This window comes from Hippocampus guttulatus, chromosome 5, assembly GCF_054856545.1.
Source record: "Hippocampus guttulatus isolate MCC_2025c chromosome 5, RoL_Hgut_1.0, whole genome shotgun sequence".
NCBI lineage: Eukaryota > Metazoa > Chordata > Actinopteri > Syngnathiformes > Syngnathidae > Hippocampus > Hippocampus guttulatus.
In genome coordinates, this window is record NC_141265.1 from 6,553,100 (window position 1) to 6,569,649 (window position 16,550).

General features: G+C 41.1%; 3 protein-coding genes across 4 annotated transcripts; 1 reads left to right on the plus strand and 2 right to left on the minus strand.

The window, feature by feature from the left end:
- Positions 1-204: 204 nt before the first annotated feature.
- gal3st1a (galactose-3-O-sulfotransferase 1a) lies at positions 205-4,613 on the minus strand. 2 transcript variants are annotated; one of them, XM_086112189.1, is made up of 3 exons: positions 4,274-4,612; positions 2,380-2,541; positions 205-1,537 (listed from the first exon to the last, which is right to left on the minus strand). In XM_086112189.1, exons 2-3 carry the CDS (start codon positions 2,505-2,507, stop codon positions 388-390), a joined length of 1,278 nt encoding a protein of 425 aa, XP_085968315.1. In that variant the 5' UTR covers positions 2,508-2,541; positions 4,274-4,612; the 3' UTR covers positions 205-387. The 2 variants fall into 2 exon arrangements, with proteins under 2 accessions (XP_085968315.1, XP_085968314.1); XM_086112188.1 differs by having other exon boundaries at positions 2,380-4,613.
- Positions 4,614-5,986: 1,373 nt separating this feature from the next.
- On the minus strand, positions 5,987-11,028 carry pes1 (pescadillo ribosomal biogenesis factor 1). The gene is made up of 15 exons (XM_086112319.1): positions 10,859-11,028; positions 10,578-10,657; positions 10,305-10,458; positions 10,095-10,204; positions 9,826-9,997; positions 9,646-9,735; positions 9,389-9,505; positions 9,104-9,181; positions 8,920-9,009; positions 7,643-7,773; positions 7,435-7,560; positions 7,155-7,339; positions 6,853-6,998; positions 6,616-6,774; positions 5,987-6,370 (listed from the first exon to the last, which is right to left on the minus strand). Exons 1-15 carry the CDS (start codon positions 10,880-10,882, stop codon positions 6,296-6,298), a joined length of 1,737 nt encoding a protein of 578 aa, XP_085968445.1. The 5' UTR covers positions 10,883-11,028; the 3' UTR covers positions 5,987-6,295.
- Positions 11,029-12,024: 996 nt separating this feature from the next.
- Positions 12,025-15,829, plus strand: p2rx2 (purinergic receptor P2X, ligand-gated ion channel, 2). Its single transcript, XM_086111608.1, has 12 exons — positions 12,025-12,283; positions 12,559-12,694; positions 12,791-12,862; positions 12,930-13,005; positions 13,096-13,192; positions 13,742-13,822; positions 13,903-14,056; positions 14,482-14,612; positions 14,688-14,778; positions 14,860-14,925; positions 15,007-15,084; positions 15,434-15,829. Exons 1-12 carry the CDS (start codon positions 12,144-12,146, stop codon positions 15,533-15,535), a joined length of 1,224 nt encoding a protein of 407 aa, XP_085967734.1. The 5' UTR covers positions 12,025-12,143; the 3' UTR covers positions 15,536-15,829.
- Positions 15,830-16,550: the final 721 nt, after the last annotated feature.

Sequence of the window (16,550 nt, forward strand, 5' to 3'; positions counted from 1 at the left end):
TGAGCGGCGGTACCTCTCCTTCTTGCAGCGCGGGTGTACCAGTCTCTGGCTGAAGGAGCTGTTCAGTTTTTAATTTCTCAATAAAGGATTCAAGATTGTGGTGTCATTTCATTAGTTTGTTCATGAACATAAACTATCAGAGATGCAAAGATATCACATTATTCTAATGCTTAATCCAATAAAATGTGTCTAAATATGCGACTATTTCAATCAACAGAGAAAATAATTTAATTCAGTTTGGTATTTATAGATTGTGAAATATTTCACTTAAGCACCCATGAGATGATTGAAATGTCACAGAACTCTAAATCCCTTTGTTCTCCATCAGTTTTATTCAGCCTGACTACATTCGACCTTGCAGAATCATCCCCACTTGCTCATAATTAGTCACCAGTTAATGATGTCTCTAATGTGACCCCACAGTTTGGTGATCCACAGGTTGACTCCGAACTCACTCAAGTACTGAATTTCCGGCATCAACATTTTCCGACACAACTTTATGTGGGCCTTGTCAATGTTCTTCTTCAGATTGTATCCCATGATGGATTTCTCCCCGATTGGCTGCCACGGCTGCATGACACTCTCCTGGATGCTGCCAGCATCAACGGCACGTCCCCCTTCGATGCAGGTAGCCACCATCTCTGCGTTCCTCCTTTTGAGTTCAGCCACATCCTCCGCCATGCGCTGCAGTCCATAAGCATCCACTTTCCTCCAGAAGGTGTGGTTCACGTGCTGGTACAGTTTCCAGTCAAGAGCATTCCATTCACGGGCCCTGGCCCTCAGGGAGGGTGTCAGTTTGGATACAGTTGACTCCTTGCGGGCATTGAGCTTGAAGAAGAGGAGGTCATCCATGTCCCAACAGAGAACATCCTTGAGTAGGATGAGAGATTCCTCAAAATATTCCGCCAAGATGAAGAGCGGAAAACGCTCCGTGATGGATTTGATTCCCTCGTCAACACGCGGATCCTCCAACTCGAGGGTGTTGTCCTGTCCAAAGTCAAAGAACAGCAAATTCCTGAGGTAGAACGCGTTAAAACCCTCCGGGTCAAAGTAGTAGTGGGGGTTACGAAGGAACTCGGCCAGCTTGTCATCTCCCGCTATCTTCCAGGTGAAAGGCACCAGCCGGCCATAGTAGTGGAAGGAGGACTCAAAAAGCTCTGCGGGGTCTCTGAGAATGCTGATGTAGGTGGTATCAAGGGGAAGCAGCTTGGCCACTTCGACGCCATTGAAACGCATGTGATTACAGATGATGTTGAAGCACATTCCAGGTTTGTAGTCTTTAACGTGGGAGCGCTGGAAAAAGGCAGGGTAGAAGAAGTCATTCCTGCTGTCGGGAAACGCAAACTTCAGTTGGTGTTTCTCTCCAAAGCGGAAAAGGATGTTGAGGAAGGTGCTGCTCGCCGACTTGTGGGTCTTCATGAACATGATGTCCACTTTGGGGGTGCACGTCCCCCCTGTGCTTTCACGTGAGCTGTTGCTGCTTAGTTTGCTGGGCAGCTGGGATGGACGGTGGGCGCAGGAGTAAGGCACTGGAATTCTGCAGCATCCAAACACACACACTGTTAAACCTGCCCACGCATACATGAACAACACGGTCATTAAAAAGTGATTTCATGACTTTCACTTTGCACCAAAACTGTATCACGAGGAGTTCTTTTACACGTACCCAGCGCAACAGTTTCTCAAGGCAACTAAATGCTGTAAAATAAGCATTTAGACCAGTGGTTCTTAACCTGGGTTCAATCGAACCCCAGGGGTTCGGTGAATCGGTCTCAGGGGTTTGACAGAGCCTCTGCCATGGAGGGTCAGACACACGCGACTCAACATGGTAATTAGTTATGACACGCCCGTTTGGCCATCACTGGCTGCAGATGATCACATGACATTGCTTGTCCAATCAGTGCTGTGGGAAATTTAGTTTGCTTCGTAGTCAACGTGTGACTGTCGTGATAGTACATCGTACAATTTACTTAGCTCTAGAAATTTTATTGACTTTTTTCTGTTATTAATAAATATTTTTTTTGCATATCTTGAATTTGTAAAAAATATACCTGTATATATATATATATATATATATATATATATATATATAGTATTTATTTGTCACTAATGAAGGGTTCGGTGACTGTGCATATAAACTGGTTGGGTTCGGTACCTCTAAAAAGGTTAAGAACCACTGATATAGACGATTCAGATTAATCGCATGGCACTGTCATATATTGTATGGTGAGAGAAGCACAATAAATCAGACGTGTGACCTTAAAGATTTTTTTTTCTTTTTATTGGAAGGGGGACAATGTGTTGTTTGATTAGGATATTGGATATTTTATACATGGACTGCGTGTGTGTGTGTGTGTGCATGTGTGTTTTGCACTATACTCAGGAATGCTCAGAGGCACTTGGGTCATGGACAGGCAGTAAAGGAAGATAATGCTGCCGGTCAGCAGGACACCCAGGACCAAACGCTTGCATGTGGACTTCCAATGCCTTCTGTGTTTTCCGGCCATGGTCCAGCAAATTGAAGGGCTACCTGAAAAACAACTAATAGCAAGGCATGCATGTAAAACATTGAGTGAGCTGAAAATCTGAGAGTCCGCATTCAAGCACTTGATGATGCTGGAGGATCGCTTGAATTTCAATCCATCCATTTCGGATTGCGACTGTCCTCATGAGAGTCCTGGGACAGCTGGAGGTGACTTTGGACCACAGATGGGGCACAACCTGGATTGCTAGCCAGCCAATCACAGTTACAGGTATTTTCAAATGCACCTCATAAGCATTTCATTTGCGTCATTCATCATACAGTGTTACAAGTTAGGCATTCACAGCGCTTTAGAACAAAATGTGCCGCATTCGTACAGTTATCAGCAGACTGAGGGAGGGTGTTTTTTGTGTTTCTCAAAGAAGAATGAAATGCTGTTTTCCGGAGATACCGATCTGTAGTAATCAGTCATCTCTCAATTGGAGATTAGCCATGACGCAGTGACAATGTTCTTTTGCAACTGGAAACACCTAATTCTCATGGAATTTTAGGGATCGTCTTGAAAAGTAGATGACAGAGGATATTTCTTACTTATAATGGGAGGCATAAATGCTTAGTGTTAGTTCAGGAAAAAAGTTTCTTTCATCCAATTCACTTGGATTGCTGTGGCCCCTCACATGTGTACACTTTGGAATGGTTGCCAGCCAATTGCAGATCATATATAAACAACCATTCACGTTCACAGCAAAGGACAATTTCGAATCTTCACATCGCTTAAGAAGCATATCTTTTGCAATGTGGCAGTAAGCCAGAAACACACGTGCTTAAAACTTTGGCCACAGTGCTGTGTCAGCAAAAACTTTGACTGAAAATACGAGAATGAAGTTACTGCATATCAGCATTGTTTGCAGCTCTGTAAAACATGTTCAGCACTCTGTAATACCATCAGTTCTCCACTCAAAGACAGCATGTGCCTTCTCTTTGTCATTTAATACTGTGGTCTGGTAACAATTCGTAGGCATGAAATAGGTTTCGATCAAATTGTAATAGATTTCATGAATCTGGGTGTGTGGGTTTTCTCTGGGTATTCCAGTTTCCTCCCTCATTCCAAAAGTGATAAGTGGATCAGAAATGAACATTCATATATTAATATCAATCTTGTTGCTCTGTACTGTTAGCTATTATGACAGTGAGACCTCACACTATTACCAACTTGTTTATAGTTATTTGCATTGAACACGGCTCATGCCTATCGTACAAATGCTTGTTTTTGCATGCATAATGACATATGCTCAATTTTTACAATAAAGGTGTATGCTCATGAACAACACATATCAAGGCATTTAAACCATAAATACCACCAATGAATTATTAAATAAATGGGTGATGTCCATATTTATTATCCTGTGCAGATTCGTATACTGCACGACACATTTACCAAGTCGCCAGCACAAATGAACTTTCTGAAGGACAAAACCAGAGTGTCGCATTAATTCATTAGTGTATTGAAATCAGTTAAGGTTAAGGGCAACTCGTAATGATGTGACGGAATGTGTGCTTTTGAATTACTGCAGCGTAAAATGTGTTGGATTTCAGTAGATGCAAAAAAAAAAAAAAAAGGAAGAAAAAGTTGGGAGGAAAATTGACAAATTTACTGGCATGAATTTCAAAACAAAACTATTGTTATTATCAAGAAAGTATGTTGAGGTCATCCTTGGTAGCCGTGTAAATTTTTGAAAAAAAAGTTCATTTAGGGAAATCAACTCAGAGGAAGGGTTAGTGAATTCTTACCTTCATACATAATAATCCCAACCTGGAAGGAAGTGACGCTTGTCCATTAGCATTGCCTGTACCCTTCGTAATCCACTTGGCTAAAACAAGTTGATCTTGCTCCTGCAGCGGTTCTTGCATCTGATCTTGACAGACGTAGAGACGAGAGGGACTAAAGTTCCAGGCGTGCTCGACTCATCACATGCCCTTAGATAACAGATCTACCCTATCTCCGGTTTCACGGCGCCAATGCAGGTGCACCTGATGCCTCAGGCCGCCTCCCCCTCTTAATTTTCTAATCCGAGAGCTATCTTGCTGAATGAAGCACTGCAGGGAGCCCGGTGTCCCTGTGACATCAGGGTCACTGTCAGGGGACAAGCACTTGTCAGAGAGAGAGAGAGAGAGAGAGAGAGAGAGAGAGAGAGAGAGAGAGAGAGAGAGAGAGGGACTGTACCACACAAGGGGGAGGGAGTGATGGAGCGAGGGAGGTAAGGCTTGTATAGTCCCTATTCTGTGTCTCCAGACAGAGGGCCATTGAGTGCACACGGTGGAGTCGGAGCTGCAAGCTGATAGGAGGGGTGGAATTCAACATAAGAACAAATGCAGGCAGCCAAAGAACAAAGACCATAATTGTACCACTTGATCAAGACTTGTGTACATCCAAGTTCTTTAAAATATGCCTTCTACAAGTGTTACATGGGGAATGTATGGATGACTGAAAGTTGATTGTCACGCTGCCTGGCCATTATAGTTTTGTCTTGAGGTTGCCATTGTTTCAACTCATTCATTTCAATTAAAGTTAAAAAGAAAAAGTAAATCACTGATGCTGGTTTGGTACATCATTGTGGGCGGTGTGGATTTAATTTAGATGGCTGGTTGTCTCTGACTGGCAACCAGTTCAGGGTTTAGTCTGCCTTTAGTTTGAAGTTAACTGCGATAGGCTGCAGCTCATCCGCAACCCTAAAAAAAAAAAAGGATAAGCAGCAGAATATGGTTTGTCGATGCACGATATCTTTGTTTTCATCATTTCAAACAATGGTCTCCAGTTGTTTATCCCTGAGGGGATTTAATAGCATTTATTTGTAGGGTTAATTAACTCTTTCAGTCTTCACCGAACGAATATGAAACAATTACCTCAATTTGGATTCACTACAAACTGAATTTGTGAAGGCAGATTTGTTGATACAGATTTTGTATTGGATCTCATTGAAAGGCATACCTAACATTGTGGCTCGCTAATGAATGTATGGTCACATTTTACATCCAATTTTATTTGGCTCAGTTTTGTATGGAAAAAAATGTATAACGCAGTCAGCGTGTCAAATTCTCTCCCGATTTGTGTATGACACTTCAGCTTGACACTGCTTCTTTTGTTGAGCACCCATCATGATGTTCCTTCAGGCACCCATAGTGCCAGGCTGAGACCCGAACTGGGTGGGCATGTGTGGAATGCAGAGCAGGATGAGGAAGACACACTTGGAAATGAATGAGGAGATTGAGTGTGCGGGGCGGAACAAGCCTACCAGACCACAATAGAAGCATGAAAAGGGGGCAGTGTGCTTGACTGCACCGTGACAGATGTGGACCACAAAGATCAGGTTTTGGGTTTATGTTCTGCAACCCTGCCGTGGGTATTGGTATCCTCTTTGTGGTGATGTGTGAAGAAACCAACAGCTGAAATATTCCATCCATCCATCCATCTATTTTCAACACCGCTTATCCTGAAGAGGGTCATGAGCTGGAATATGCAATTTTATTGAATTATTGTTGCATGGTATCAACAAAGAGTTTGCATTGGGTTGCTATTAAAGTCCACAAGTTAAAACAGCGGGAGGGGGGTGGGGGGGGGGGGGGTGGAAGAAAATTAAGTCACATCTACATCAAGAATTGCATACCAGTAATTGTTATGGTAAAAACGTTGATTAATGTTGCAAATATCGATGCATCCACAAAATCATGCGACTCCCTCAGTGGGACTTGAACTGCATGTGAGCCGGCAGCACTAGTCGTATCGAAGTTAAATACAGTGCCATTTATTCAAATTCATTTGCGGGCCTTTTTCTTCATTGCCTTTGCATTGTCATCGTGAGCTTTCCTCTTGGCGGCAAGCTTGTTCGTCTGTGAGAGAGGACAAAAGAGCCCAATAAGCACAAATTCAGTTATAGCAAAGAGGTGACTCAAAGGTCACATGGTCTGTACATTCTTGAAGAAACACGTTTGCTAAAGTGTTTAACATTCCTACACCGCAACGATAAGAGGGCAGGTATTGTAAATAACGCATTGTTACAAATGTGTGACTTATCAGTACAAACAGACTTATTGTGATGGAAATCCATATTGGAGCAACAAGAAATGGGACAAACCTCTCGGACTTTTCTCTTTTTTCCAAACATGATCTTGTCATAGAGGTACTTGTCCTTTTTCTTCATCATCATGATGGCCAGTCGCTTCTCCTCGGCTTTCTCCTGCTGCTCCCGTTGAGCTGGATCATCCACTTTCATTACACCGGGAGTCACTCGGACCTGAAATTGCCAAGTCAGTCTTTGCCTCTCAAGCAGCGGGTGGGGGATGATGAGGAAGATGGCTCATGTGTCACAAACCTTGCGCTGGAATCTTTGCGCCTCCATCTTCTTGAGTTTCTTCTCTTGTACCTTGTCTTCTTCCTCCTCAGCTTCATCGTCTTCTGCATCGTCCCCTTCCTCCTCCTCCTCCTCCTCACTCTCCTCTTCCTCATCATTTTGCTGGGCTGTTAAGAAAAAAAAGTATTGAGGCACAAATAAGTCCATAATCACCACCCTTGGTTTCAATGCGTAACAAAAACATATGTCACGTCAAAGGAAGAAAGTCCACACATAGTCACATCATACTAATTTTAGCCTTGGAAAATGAATACAGGCCCTACCAGGCTTCTCTCCCCTTTGCAACGCCATTATCTTCAGTTTCTCCGGAGGAACATAGTCTCCCTCCTTCTCCTCCACGAATGGAGACAAGTGGGGTGGAAGAGTGACTCCCATGAAGTAGTCCTCCACAGGAAGGACTATTTTGGCATTGACACAGTCGTACACCCACTGGGGCTGGATGTAGTACCTGACATGGCAATGCAATAAACGGCGATGAAGACTTTCTCAAATTCACAGAGTAGATAATTTCACAACAAATGAACACGGCCGCATTCATGTCACCTGTTGATATACTGCGTGCCAACACTGGGTCTGTCAACAATGTGATGTGTGATCGTCTCATCGGTATCATCGTACGTGCTCCCAATGCAGACGGATCTGTCCCAGGACACCTCGCCACCAAAACACCTGTCAATGTTGATAGCAATCAAGGAAGGTGTCGATGCCGCAGGAGTACGTTAGCATTTAGCGTACAGTTGTTCCCACTCACCTGATGACAAAAGCCAGAGACTCTCTGGGGACCTCTCGGTTCAGGAAAAACTTCAATCCCTCAAACATCTTATTCTGGGCATCCTGCTTCTTTTGCTCCTTTTCTCTTTCTTCCAACTTTTCCATGTCTTCCTAAAGGGAGCATCGTTGCAAGCCGTTTAATTGCAGTGATGCAGCAACTTAAAATTCACTTTAATAGACAATATTTTAAAAGGAAGCAGCAACTCAATTTGTCCCCCTCGCACCGAAATGAGAAAATGTGATCAACACCAAGGCAACACACCTCAACACAGAATATTTCAGGATTGGAAGTTACTCATTAAGTATCAATATTTATCTGAGACCTTGTGTGAAAGAAAGGGAGGGAGGCCGGTGGAATGCCGCAATTACAAAGAGTAGGAGTGTAAAAGGGGCGAGAGTTCAAGTACTTGGGACCAAGATGTTCAAGCAGAGGGAATGTGGAGGAGAGGTGAAGAACAAAGTGCTGACAGGATGAAGGAAATGACCAGGTAAGGGGAAAGCAAAGGCTCATATGACAGTAGCGGGACAAGACAGATTGCATGGAGGTGAAGTGGCTAGATGGGCGCGGCAAGAATGAACAGGATCGGGAATGAGGTCATCAGAGTGACAGCAATGGCTGGAATGTTTGGAGGCTGGTGAGCAATTGGACATGTGGGACAGTGATACAGCCATTGGATGATGCCAGAAATTGATGGGCCAGGTATGAGATGAGGGAAAAATAGCAAATAGCTGAAAGTAGGGCAGGAGATACAAAGGACACTGAGCGCGGGAAGTCGATTCACTGTGGCAACCCCTGAATTAGGTTGGATTGAAATGGGAAGACTGAGCTGTGACCTTCAATTTGAACTGCAACTTCAATGGGGGAGGTTCCACCTCATCCCTGGCAACCAAACACTTGACTGTATTCCCCAGTTTCACACCTCGAAATACTTTGGCATATATAAACGTCTCACCTCTGCCCTCAGAGACCAATTACTTCATCTACTCACTCTTGATTTCATCACACCTAGTGGCAAGGACAATGACAGCAAAGACGAAGAGGTTGCACACGAGTGTCACGTTTGCATACATAAAATTGGCGAATGAATCTTTTGGGGGTCAGCCGAACAGCATAACACGTAATTGTGGAAGACAAAGTTGTGTTTCCACACTTGGGCTGTTTCAGAAATGGGTGGGGAAGTCGGTGTGGCTAGGTAGGTAGATAGATCGACAAAGGGACAGACAGATATAACACTTAGATGTTAATCAGCTTTTTACCTTATCAACAGGAAAGTGGTCCATTTGCTCTTCTTCCTCGTCCGCAGCAGAAACCACTCGGGCCAGACTTGCACTGAAGGCAGACAGTTTCTGCATGGAAGAAAATCCACAATCAGATATCATTTACAAGCGCAACAAGTAGACATTCAAATGTCTATTTAATACAGTTGACCATGATTTTCACCTCCAAGTAGCTTTCTGCATCCAAGGCATAGTCCTCCTCATTATTGTCCTTTAGCGCTTGCTCTGCTTTACTATCAAGCTAAAAAAAATAGCAAACCTTAACAGCACAGAATATGCTATTGCAGTTGGCAATTCACTGTCGGATTTTTACAAGCTTTTAAAGTTAATTTCTCAAAAATACATTGCAGTTTGAACGGATTTGACATTATAAAATGCATAATCCAGCAACAAAATATGGAGAAAAACATCTCTGCATAACTCTTTGGAGGCCGAAACCTAATTGTACCTTTGGTGGGTAAACCAGATTGAGGGAATGATAGAGTCGGAAGTTGATGAAACCCAAGAGAGTTGTGTAGAACTCTGTGAAAGTTGCCATGACTCTGTAGTCAACATCTGTAGGGTGCTAAAAGAGCAAAACAAACATGAGCTTGTTTACAAGTGTTTACGGAAAACAGGATCAAACTATTACTTTGTGGTCTTCTGCATGCTCAGTAATTGCAACATCATTATGCAATATGCCGCCTTTCATTAATGCGCACTCACATCATGCGAGAATTGATACGGCACCAGCCATGTAATTAGCTGCCCCATCACCTCGATTTGGTAATATATTCCTTTTATAGAGATGAACACCTGCAAAGAACCAAACAAGTGAATGACAAGCTCAAAATAAAAACATTGCTTTTTAAAATGGAACAATGCTGTTATTACTAAAGCTGGCACCTTTCTGAGGGCACGAGAGGTGATCGCAAAGTTCATCCACTCCACAGTGAGCCGCCGACACAGCTGTATCGTTTGCACGTGGCATTTTCCTGTTCGAGCAAATGTGGAGAAGAGGAAGCACATACAAAGTGCATCTTCAATATCCCGAAGAGCATCAATGAACGTGGGATACCTGAAAGATAACGGAATAACTTTGTTGGTTATCAGTGGACATAAGTGTTTACACATAACATTTCATAGCTTTGGGGTCACATTGATTAACTTCTTACCTTTCTTTGACAATGTGGTCCAATTTATATGTTGGCTTGTTCTCCTTTAGCCTTTCCACTGCAGTATGTTCTGTTTTTCCATAAGCTTTCTTAAGTTTGCGAACAAAGATCTTTACAAAGAAAGAACAGTTATGGTAGAGTCAAAGTAAGACAAAGATACATCAAGTTAAAACACACTAGTGTCTGTTTGTTTTTAATATTGAACACTACCTTGTACTCTCTGAATTTGCCAACGATTGGCTCATGCAGAAGAAAGCGAATGTCTTTGAGAAGGTAAAATGTTCTCGGGGCTGTGGAGCCCTTGTTCACTTTCTTCTTGTGCTTGGGTTCGTGAGGGTATATGCCTTTAAGAATGCACAGTCGTCTGAAAAGCAAAACAAATCACCCGTTTTAGACAACAGACGTTGTAAGGCCGCAGGTTTAACATCAACAATGTGATGACATCAACAGTACCTAGAATTAGACTGAAATCTATCAGTTTACCTGAAATCTGGGAGGCTTAGTTGTAATTTCTTGCGGGCTCTGTTTCTGGTGATATAGTTTGTGGCAGAGCCACTCTCATACTGAAAAACAGAACAAGACACTCGTTATATCAACACATGCCTTGACCTAATGTACAAGTAGAATTGTTATTTACACTAAACCAGGTAATTATTTTCACAAAGGTCCACCAACAAAGGAAAACAAACTACGGTATTAGCTCCAGAGCTAGTTAGCTCCCACGTTGCCAACACTTTTCACATAAGGGCAACGGCGACAATTACCTTCTTCTTTTGTAGGCCTCCCATTTACAAACAAAACAGTCCCTGCAAAGATGTACAAGGGTGTATTTGTCGTAAAGAAATGTATCTACGAAGGTGATTAATGATTACAACGCAAAGCACTGCAACACGCAATCCATGCACGTGTAATTTGACATGCGCAGGGGAGAAGACTTCCGGACCTTGGACTGTCCGTTTATCTGCCTGTATGAAAATGAAGACTTGAAAAACGCCCGTTCATCGATTATGCTAAACAATAAACACAAACAAAAAAGTAATTGCGTCTAACCGTTCATGTTCATTGTAGCTCACTTGTGAAAATGCGTTATAAAAGACACTCATGTTGAAGTGTAATGATGTACCACAATTATGTCATAAAACAATTATACGGTTTCTGTTGTTTATTTGTTTGTTTTGGTTTGTTTAATTTAAAAGCGGTGCAAGGATGGAATGTGGCCGAGAAGGCTTGTGCATTATACGAGGCCCAAATGAACATTTCTGGGTGGGCAGTACAAGTGAAAAGATTAAATTGAAGGCAAAACAGACATAACAAACAGGTCTACATAAATGCTGAATTGTAAGATTGCAACAAGATTGTTTGAGCAATTGAGTCATCGTACGGAGTCAGAATATCAACAGAAGGAAAAAAAATGTTAGCCTGATGTAAATGTTATCAACAAATAAAAGTGTACATTAGGCCAATATAAATATCACTTTAAAGTCAGAATTCTGAGTTTAAAGTGAGAATCTTGACAACCTTATTTTTTTCTTCGTTGGCCCTAATCCTCTTCCGTAATATTGAGGGTTGTTAATCTCTACTAATTATTTCAGAGCCTCTTTGCGGGCCAGCTACAAAAAATAAAAACCTTGATTTGCTCAATAGCTATCACCATCAAGACCGTCAGAGATATCAATCAGCCAAAAGAGGGCGGCAGAGGGATGTTTTGGGGAGAGGGGTCGGGTGCGTCGTCGTCAGGACTTAATTTATTTTGATTGATTTATTTAGCATCTTAGCATCTGCTTATATTGCCTAATGAACGAGCTGGCCCCGCTCAGACGTAAATATGCGCGCTATCAGAATAAAGGGCAAAAACCTCAACTCAACTCCGCCCTCTTGTCTTCTTTCTGGCCGGGACAAGACCATTAATACACAAAAGGAGATGCAGACGGAAGTAGGGCGGAGAGACGGAACAAAGAAATATTAATGGCAATTGAAGCTGGTTAGAGTGGGATAAAATTCTTGAAACCAGACAGGATATATTAGAGTTGTGTATTATATAAACTAAACATGGGACTGAGTGCATGTTTAAAAGATTATTTTCTTGGTTTCTGGGACTATGAAACCCCCAAAATTATGGTGGTTAAGAATCTAACTCTTGGAGTCATATACAGAGGAGTTCAGTTTATTGTCATCACCTATTTCGTCTGGTAGGCATTGTATTATTATTATTTTTGTTGTTCTATGCATGTATATTTCATGTATTGGCAGATGTTTTACTTTATACTGTTATTTACACATTGTACTTTTTTGAATGATCAAAATCTAATCGAAATTTCAGTTATAAATATTCAGTTGAGGTATCAAAGATAGGAATATGTTTTTAGCTGGTTACAGAATTATACGGAATAATAACCTTGTCATCAGTGTTTATTTTATTTTATTTATTTGTTATTATTATTATTTTTTTAAATTTGCTGTCAAGGTATGTCTTCATCAGTCAAAAAGCGTACCAAGAAACTGAAACACGTCCTGCGAGCTCAGTTTACACTCGCATGAAAGGCTCAGCAGTCCGTGGAGATGAAATCTTGGACACCGTGGAATATGTTCGACCATCAGAGGTGAAGACGCCTTCATGCAATTTCGCAGCATAAGGCATCAAGCTTCCCTTTATGGAGGTAAAGACTATTGACCAGTGTTATTGTGGCCTCTTGCAGGGTGGGGATGTCATTACTACAATTTTGAGACGAGAAGTCACATACGACCAGAAACAAGGAAGCTGTGCTGAGGTAAAAAGCCGAAAGTTGAACAGCATAACTTAAAGCATTAAATATGATTGTCAGTGATTGTCTCTAGTATTTTGGTGTTGCAAATGCCAACTGCTCGAGAGACTCAGACTGTGTCCAAGGAGAGGCTGACTTGAATGGCCATGGTATGTTTTCGAGTGCTGTGCACATAAACTGATCTTCGTAATTAACTCATGAGTATCTCAAAGTTATCGATCATTGATTATGTTTGACAGGCAGGAGGACCGGCAGATGTATTCGATACTACAACCACACCTTCAAAACCTGTGAGATCCAAACCTGGTGTCCTATCGAAGAGTATGCTGTCCAGAGGTAAGAAAGGAAAGAAATTAAAAAAACCTCCGGATATTTCTTTTCAGCAAGGTATTTTTAAGCTTTCTTACTGGTCACTGTAGTACTGGTGTGTTCTCGACCCAAAATCCTGAGTCTACCACCCAGAATAAGACAAGAATGAGTAAAATCCCAGTGGGATACATTATGGTTATTTACGACCATTCATGTCAGGTTTTATGGCTACTTTCAACAATCTCTTGATGATAAATGGCCGGCTGCTTTCTATTAACATACCCTTGTGTTATTTCTAGACTATATTTTTTCCTTTTTTGCTTTGCAGGAATAAACCTCAATAAATTTTTAATTCCAACTTGTAGCTGCCAAATATGGTTCCCTGTTCAATAAAGGACAAAGAAAACTGGTCAAAAGAAATCCACAAATAGATGGTGCGAAGTCAGTCTGTTTTTTTCCTTCAACAGACTTAACCTAAAACAATCTATTGTAAGAATAAAACTCTCAGCTGATTGCGTGTGTTAATAAGTTGTATTGGAATCGCTTGAATGAGTCATGTTGTCTCATGTTTGACAGAGAGCCATCTCTAGTGGAGGCCATCAATTTCACTGTCTTTATCAGAAATTCCATTCTCTTTCCAAAGTTTGGAGAGCGGAGGTATGTGCACACTCACACATACAAGTAAGATCAAACACACAAAGTGATAACTCATGATAGTTTTTTTTTTCCTCTGGCAGGGGTAATATTAAGGGTGCTTCAAACAGGCGTAACATGCACAAATACCTGAACAAATGTCAATACGATGAGGAGAAGGAGCCCTATTGCCCCAACTTCCGACTGGGCTACATTGCACATCAAGCCCGAGAGAACTTTAGTGACCTCTGCAGGACGGTTAGTACATTACGTGTTACACACGGTTTATTCATAAGAGCAAATGTCGAATCGAAGCCGCGAAGGGTACAATACTGTATTTGCATTTTACAGAGTGGATTTGATTGAGTTACACCGTTTGTGTTTGGTACCATTGCCCCCACGCGATACTTTATTAACTCATTCACTCCCAAAGACGTTTTTAAACGTCTTTTCAGACTTGGTCCAGAATTGGCTGGTACTGAATTAAGTACACCGGCGCAGTCTAATGAGATCCAATATAAATGTTTAATCTTTCCAATGATAGGAATGATTTGTTGTGACGATCACTCCTAGCAATTTTAAATAAATTTTTAAGTGGGTTTATATAATCTCTCTACAATAGATTGTATAGTTTACTGTATATACAGTATGTATACAGTATTTTATGGTAACTGACTTCTCAGGGAGGTGTGATTGGTGTTTTTATCAATTGGAACTGTGACCTGGACCTGGATCCTTCCCGCTGTAAACCCAAATATTCCTTTAGGCGTCTTGACCTCAGAAAGGATGAAGCCAACTCCGGTTACTATTGCAGGTGAATTTCACAGGGTGGAATAAAATCTTAAAACTGAGGTTTTTGTCAATTAACCGCAATGCTGTTCATCACTAGATTTGCCAAATACTACCAAAAGGATGGAGTAGAGTCTCGGACTCTTATCAAGGCCTATGGCATCCGTTTGGATATTATTGTTCATGGACAGGTAAGCAAATGCTGAGCAAAAATCTGCATCTATTTCTGAATTACTGCAATGAGACGTTATTACAATATTAATTCTTTGCAGGCAGGTAAATTTAGCCCAATCCCAACCATCATCAGTGCAGTGACAGCTCTGACTTCAGTCGGAATCGTGAGTTAGCTCATCTTTCCTCATTTGTACAACTGGAAAAACACTTTCTGACTCAACTTTCACCTCACTCCTACCATTTAGTGTACCATTATCTGTGATTGGATCATGCTGACTTTTATTGACAAGGATGAAGTCTACAGCGAGAGCAAATTTGATGAAGTAAGTCAAAATAATCAAGTGGAACAAATGCTTCCTCGTTAGAATTTACATGACCATTGTTGTGAAGTTTTAAGACCACATTTGGCGTCACATAAAACATACCCTAGGAATTGGTAACAAATGACAAAATTATTGCACCCTCAGTAATTCTACCAATTGATATATTTTACCTCTCAATCGTGAGCGTTTAATGGAACAATCTCTTCATGCAAGGCAAATAACTACCGGTAAATAAGAGTGTCATCTCTGCACATCCATTTGTTTGATGCTGTACGAGAAACGTTTTGGGGCAGTACAAGTTTCAACTTTGAGTTAACGATGATCTTAAAATGGCAATTTTCCTCTCTAGGTTATAAATGAACCGACCGATGAGTCTATTCCTCCACAACTACTTTACATCACCAGCTTCAGCTCATACCAGTCAGACTTGTCGGATGGTGTGCCGCTGTGATGTCATCATCATCGTCGTCTCATTTTGTCTTGACGGCAACATTTTCTATAAGGACTTGCAAAATGCTGGTTCTCTCTAATAAACAACATGCAGCATCAGTTATTTTATTAAATGCTGTTGAAATGTCAACTTTTTTTTAATACTGTAAGACAAACATAACAGACAGAATACTGTACATTTGTTTTGGACACAGCAGTTGGAGGTGCCCAATTATAATCATACCTGCTTGAACACATGAAACACATGAATATTTTTCTGATCGTGGTAATGAAAAAAAATAATGAATAATTCTCTTTGCAAGGGTAATATTATTATTATTATTTTTTTATCATATTTGTGCTCTTTGATTGTGCAGGTGTCCAGTAGCGGCCTTCTTAATTTACATCAAACATACAGGAAGCATTCATATGCAAAAGATTAGCACCAATGAACATTTTTGAATAATAAAACTAGTCCAAATTGCATAGCATCATCTCTTTGCCTGATGTACAGTATAATGAGAGAATTCAACAGGAAATGATGCGCAAGAAAAGCAGTACACTAATCGAATAAGTGAATCACTTCCCATAAAACGCCTCTCTAACAAGATTATGGGCTTGTTTAAAACCTTCTGGATTTTTCAGAAGACCAGAATGGCCAGTTCAACAGTTATCGATCCATTTCTGGCATGACGGGTGAAGGATCATTTCAGTTTGAAACAATTTAGTAATCTTTGTGGGTATGGAGAAGAACAAATAAAAATGAGCAAAATGTGCGGTCATAAACATAATTTAAACATGCATGCATTGGCCTGGAGGGATAAGCTAATAGTGCTTTCTTACAATTACGTTACCGATTACGTTACGTTGTTTTAGAAATAGTTAGATTGTGAACAGACAGTAGGGCATCTATGGATTATGTATAAATGTGTCAACATTTACACTAATATTATTCGGCAACAAACATGCTGTTGAAACCAGTTTAATATTTTTCTCACTTTGCACATACGTTCTAAAATATTAGACAAAAAAAAAAG